The 6,170-nt window shown below is 50.5% G+C and overlaps 1 protein-coding gene across 1 annotated transcript in view; it reads left to right on the plus strand.

The window, feature by feature from the left end:
* CTCFL (CCCTC-binding factor like) overlaps nt 1-3,904 on the plus strand; it is a 68,139-nt gene extending 64,235 nt beyond the window's left edge. Inside the window, 1 exon segment of the mRNA XM_029613763.1 lies at nt 3,553-3,904. Within this exon segment, the coding sequence (XP_029469623.1) occupies nt 3,553-3,686 (134 nt within the window). The 3' untranslated portion in view covers nt 3,687-3,904.
* Nucleotides 3,905-6,170: the final 2,266 nt, after the last annotated feature.

Raw genomic sequence — 6,170 nt, forward strand, 5'->3', positions numbered from 1 at the left:
CTTACATATTTCCACCAATAAGGTGTCTCTGAGTACGGTGTCTTCCTTTTTGCCAAAGGTTTACCATGTGAATCAAACAGTGGAGTTGCTGGGGTTTCCAGAATGGTCTAGAGACTCTGCAGTGGGTAGAGATCTTCACCTCTTGGGTGTTCGACATGCGCTCTTGCGGTACTTGAAAGTCACCAATTCTTTTTGTTCTGTTTGGATTGAAGAATGGAGAGAAGGAGTCAAAAGTGACTTTGGCCTGAAGGTTGAAAGAGGTTATTTTGGTGGCCTATATTGCTAAGGGTCATGTGGTTCCAAGTGGCCTTAAAGCACATTCTGCTAGAGCACAGGCGGCGCCTTGGGCCAAGTGTCAGTTGGTGTCTCCATAGGAATTATGTAGGGACTTACGCGAGTCCCGGGGCTCTGCGCGCGCCGGTAGGCCTATGTAAAATAGGCTTCCCGGCGCGCAGGGCCCTGCTCGCCTAAATCCGTCCGGTTTTGGGCGGATTTAGGCGAGCAGGGCTCTTTAAATCCGCCCCTTATTGTGCAGTTTGGCGAACACACAATTATATAAATGAAAGAATCAAAATGAGAGCCAGGACACAGAAAAGAATCAATTTTTGCTGGACAATTTGTGAAACAACAAAGCAGATAGAGACAAGGAATATTTTATGGATGAAAAGGAAAAAATCTGGAAGAAGGAAAAATTAAATTAAATTAAAATTAAAAATAATGAAACTAGATAAATTTAAAAATTAATGAAAAAATTAGTGAAACAATTATGAAAAATGGATCAAGAAGAATATTCATAAAAGGAATTGTAAAGGGGGAGGGGAGAGAGGTGGGGACAAAGGAAGGAACGGAAGGGGAGGGAGGGGGAAAAAGGAAGGGAAGGGGAAAGAAAGGGAAGAGGGAGGGAGGGGAAGAGAAAGGAGGGAAGGAGATGGAGGGAAAGAAGAGGAAGGGGCAAGGGGGAGAAGGGAAGGGGAAGAAAACAGAATATTGAGAAAAACAATAAACAAACGAACTGCTGTCTCGAATGCCGGTATATAAAAATCTGAAATAAATAAATAAATAAATAATAGAGAAAAAAGAGAGAGTTATATAGTTGCCAGGATGTTGTGGGCCTTGCGGTTTGTGTAGGTTTCCAGTTCGGGGATTCCAACCCTGGGGTTTTTGCAGTTTGCCCGGGTGGGGGAGGGAGAATTCCCTATAATTTTGGTTTGGGTACAGGTCAGTACTGAGGCACTATAGGTGGCCCGCTCGGTTAAGTAGCAGTGCCTCAAAGTTTGGTTCTCTGCCTCCATCTGCTGGTAGGGATGCATAAACCCACTTGTCTTTTAAATAAGGCAATATTTGGATTGAATATCATCAAGATTATGGTCACTCCATGCCTTGGGCCTTTTGTTGTTATTGTCTGATACTGTAAGAAAAGCTGTGTACCTTTGCTGGACTTGTAAGCTGATTATGTCTTATTTATATTTGCCTAAAAACTTGTTAAATAAAGAGTTAAAAAAAAAAATCCAAAATAGAGCCAGAGATAACCACTGGCCTTCGACCAGTTTTCTTACAGTATTTGGCTGTAAGGAAGTTTTTCTTCCATCCGGACAAAGGAAGCTAATTCATTGTCTCGTTCCATGACCTGGCGGCCCTTCGATCACCAGCTTTTATTTCTGGCCCATAAGTTTCCTTCTGCTCCTCTGGATCCCCAGCAGAATTAAAACTGGCTTCTGTTGGACTGTGATGCCATTGCAGCTGCTTCTGCTACTCAGTTTCTGTAGTGCAGACCCCAAAAGGTGGTCCCTGCTCCATAAAGCTTGCATTCGCCCCATGAGCTTTCAAACAGGCCATTACCCCTTATTCAGTAAGGGGTAATAGCGCGTCGAAAACACGCATCCAACACCCCCCCCCGAAACTAATAGCGCCCGCAACATGCAAATGCATGTTGATGGCCCTATTAGTTATTCCCGCGCGATACAGAAAGTAAAATGCCGCACATTTTACTTTCAGAAATTAGCGCCTACCCAAAGGCTGGCATTCATTTCTGCCGGCGCCGGGGAAGTGCACAGAAAAGCAGAAAAAACTGCTTTTCTGTGCACCCTCCGACTTAATATCACAGTGATATTAAGTCGGAGGCCCCAAAAATTAAAAAAAATACATTTAAAATCAGCCCACGGGTCAGAAGACGGACGCTCAATTATGCCGGCGTCCGTTTTCCGAGCCCGTGGCTGTCAGAGGGCTCGAGAACCGACGCCGGCAAAATTGAGCGTTGGCTGTCAAACTCGCTGACAGCCGCCGCTCCTGTCAAAAAAGAGGCGCTAGGGACGCGCTAGTGTCCTTAGCACCTCTTTTTACCGCGGGCCCTCATTTGCATACTAAATCGTGCGCACAGGAGAGTGGCCTGTGCGCTCTCCCGCGACTTTTACTGTATCGGCCCGTAAGTGCCTGGGTTATTTTCCCCCTACTTTTATTTCCCTCCCTAGCCCGGCCATCACGGTGGTATTGACTGGTCAGGGGCCACAGGCCGCAGCTCCCAACTGAAACCCAGTAAGCCTGCACCGGTCGTCAGGCGTCCGCATCTCTCTCTCTCTCTCCTTCCTGGGGCTGCCGCCTCGGCACCCCCAGCTCCGTCCGGCCTCGGAGAGCGGAAGCCAGAGCCGGAGAACGAAATCCAGATCTGGGGCAGCAGGCCGGCCCAGGTCGCCAGTTTTTAGTTGGATAATTTTATATCCTCTCCAACTGCATAATCTTGTACACATCCACAGAGAGGGATCTGAGAGGTGATTCATGGGTCCAGGGATGGTGGGAGAGTGGGGGGGGGGGGGGAGGGTTGCAAGGAGGCAGCCGTTCACCAGAATAGACCATACTGGTCAATCTGGCCGGGCACATCAGCTGAATATAAACTTCTGCCTGCAGATGCACAGAAAGAGCCGGTGTCTTCGCATTCTATAATTTTGCGGTTTGCAGCGTCTGCAGAACAAGAGAGATGCGGGAAGGCTCTGTTTCATTACAGTGACAGCCGATGATGAAAGTTCGGCGATCTGGTTATGTTTTTCAGGAAACATGCAGCAAAGAATGTCTTAATACCATCCGCTGTGCCTTGTACATCCGCCTGGTACCAGACCTAAATGCCGATGGGCATCCTCTTTGGCCAGAAGGGGGGAGGGCAGGTCTTCTGTGTTTATGGGAGCTGTTTTACCTCCCAGGGTTTACAGATGTGGCGGAGTTCTGCTTTCGGCCACACGGTGTCGCTGTTGACATTCTATGTTGGTGCATTTTATAGTTGGGCATCGTGAAGTTCCCAGCAGAGTCCATGGAAAGAGTCAGGGTTTTTGGGTTTTTTTGTGGGGGGGGTTTGGCGGGGAGGGTTCACAAAAGGATGTATTTATTTCTTGGTAAAGTAAAACTCAGTTTATCAGTGAACATGTGGATGTTGTTAAGCGCAGCTTTGGCGTGGGGTCCTACCGGTTTTTGTGATGTTATTCCATCAAGGCAGAGTGAGGCGGGGAGGGAGGCTCATTAAATCGTTAGCCTTTACATAATAAGATCTTTTCTCTCTCCGTGAAGCCAGCGGTCAGCTCGGAGATGGCGTCTCCATCATGGAGGTCGAAGAGCCGAGCGGCAGGATGGAGGCGGTGCCCATGGGTTTTGCGAACGAGCCGATGACCTGCGAGATGATCCTCAATATGATGGACAAGTGACACGGCCATCCCTGCCCGCCCCCCCCCCCCGAGAGAGGCCCCGTCCGATCCTCGTCACGATGGACTCGCATGAAAGTTACCTCCCCCGGGACTGTCCCAGTTGTCTTCTTGCAGTTTGAATGTTACTCTCATGTTGTCTTTTGGTGAACAGTCGGCCTCTTCATGATTGGAGATCAAATGGGTCTGGGCCCTGAGCTGAGGATGCTCCCTGCTCTGATTTTTTTTTTTTTTGGCTGTACAGCACGGGGGGGGGGGGGGGGGGGGAAGGTCAGGGTGGCGGGGGAATAATGCCCCTCCAGCTGATCCTACTGGTGACTTAAAACCATTTGGGGACTGACCAAACCAGGAGGATTAAACTTCCTGGTAAAAAAAAAAAAGAACGCTCAACTTATTTGCATATCTGCTGTTGGCATTTCAGAGAATTTGCATAAACAGAGACTCAGGCAGTGAGGCATTCCTTATGCAAATTCTCCTTTTGTGATTGGTCAGGAGGGTTCCAGTGTACTGTTTGTCTCCATTCCCTGAGAGGCACCACATGGGCTGCAATCAACCCCTGGCAAACCTCGTATAATCTGCCGACGAGGATCCCTAAGAGTGGGCATAACGAGAGAGTTTGGCTCCCTCGCTTTGGGCTTTCCATGCCTTCGTTCCTGCCTCTTTCATTCCACATCCCTCTCCCCATTCCCTGCTCCCCTCCCTTCCTGCTGCTGCTCCTTGTAGCCTCCACTCGCCGGAAGTGGTGAGATGGGGGGGGGGGGGTGGTCAGTTCTGGGCCCCCGGAAGCGGTGGCAGTCACTGAGCGTGGGGTCCTGAGCTGGTGACCCGCTCGTCGGCTCCGCCTTCCCTTCACGTGCGGGCTCCATGATCGGGAAGGAGCGCAGTGCGTGAGGGGAACGTGGGGGGCCCCTGTGAGCGTAAAGCGGCTCAGGCCCCGGGCTCCCTGAATGACATCACCGCTGCCTCGGGCCGCAGTACCGGCCCGAACAGCCTCTCCCCCCTTTAAGAATGTGCCCGGAGCAGCTGCCCTGCTCTCTCCTCGCGTCCGGTTCTGCTGCTGCTCCTGATTAGTGCATTCTGAGGTTCTGCACCCTTCTTCAGACCAGACCTTGTGTTTGCTTTCTTGGCAGATGAAATGTGTCGAAAGCAAACCCACAGAGTCGTTGGATAGAGATGATCCCCTTCACTAGGCTAAGTGTTTTAAGATACAAATGTTCTGGTTCCTTAGTTGGCATTGCAGGTGGCGAATGAATCTTCCTCATCCAGCAATCTTCAAACATTCTTGATGACTCTAAAGCACCCGGTGGCTCTGGGGATACTCTTTTCGGTGCTTTTTTGGTGGTCCGTTAGTCCTCTCGGGTCAGCAGGAGACCGAAGGGCGGGGCCAGTTCTCGGATCTCCATCGAGTTTGCTCAGACTCCATAAGCAGGTGCATGAACTAAAGCTGATGGGTGTCATTTGCAGCTAGGCCCTGTTATCTTCTGGAAAGCGCTTGCCTTGCCACTTGTTCGTTTTGGAGAGCGCAGCGCATTCCCTGCCGAGAGCCGACTTCCTGCGCTGCGGTCCGGCCAAATACAGATTTCTCTTCATCCATTCAGGCCAGTCCATTGCGCATGGGTTGTGCACACCAACCAGCAGATGGAGACAGTGATGAACAAGCCTGCTGATGTCACCTCATATAAACTCCTGTGCTGACACCAGCATGCCAGTATTCTCCGTCTCCAGCAGATGGTGGAACACTCATCCCATGCTGGGTAGTGTGGCCTGGTAGGTCAAGCAAGAAAGCAGCTGCAACCTGCGCGCACTTAATCGGAGAGCCAGCTCCTCTACCAGCTGCCTGCAGGTCGCTGGGAGCGGAGCACATCAAGGAAAACACAAGAGCAATATCATTTTCTGTTGTCTTAATTCGGGCGGTTAGCCTTGGATTGATTCCAAAGTGCCCAGTGCTGGCTTGTGGGAGACTCACAGATCCTCGGCACATTTAAAAGGTTTGCTCGCCTCAACATGGGATGCTGTAGCTGGCCGCCATGTAAAACCTCAGGGACCTGGTTTGTGGTTTTAATGTTACGTTTATTTAAATTGCTTTACAAACTCAATAGCATAAGCTAAAAAGAGCGCCGTTCCTTAGGAAGAACCCGGGGGTCTTCAGCAGATGGGCAAAGTCGTCTGTGGGCATCTGGGTTTCCTGCAGAGGTGGCACAACATTGCTGGTGCAGTCCCTCGGGGGGGGGGAAGGCAGGCGCGTGGCCTGCTCCTGGCTGAGCCTGGCTTGCTGCGGTTCTTAACTTTCACCCCTTTCGTTCCCGCCCTGATTTCCTTGAGGACTGTGGGCCAACGGCTCTGTCTCCCGACAGAGCAGGGCACGTGTGGGTGTGCCAAGAGTCATCACCATGTGTGCAGACGGAGGGTAAACACAACGTTTATAGACACAAACAAATCTGTGTGCCGTCACAGTTTCCTCACCGCACCTGTAAAATAAGGGGGAAT

This window comes from Rhinatrema bivittatum, chromosome 8 (genome assembly GCF_901001135.1).
Source record: "Rhinatrema bivittatum chromosome 8, aRhiBiv1.1, whole genome shotgun sequence".
Taxonomy (NCBI): domain Eukaryota; kingdom Metazoa; phylum Chordata; class Amphibia; order Gymnophiona; family Rhinatrematidae; genus Rhinatrema; species Rhinatrema bivittatum.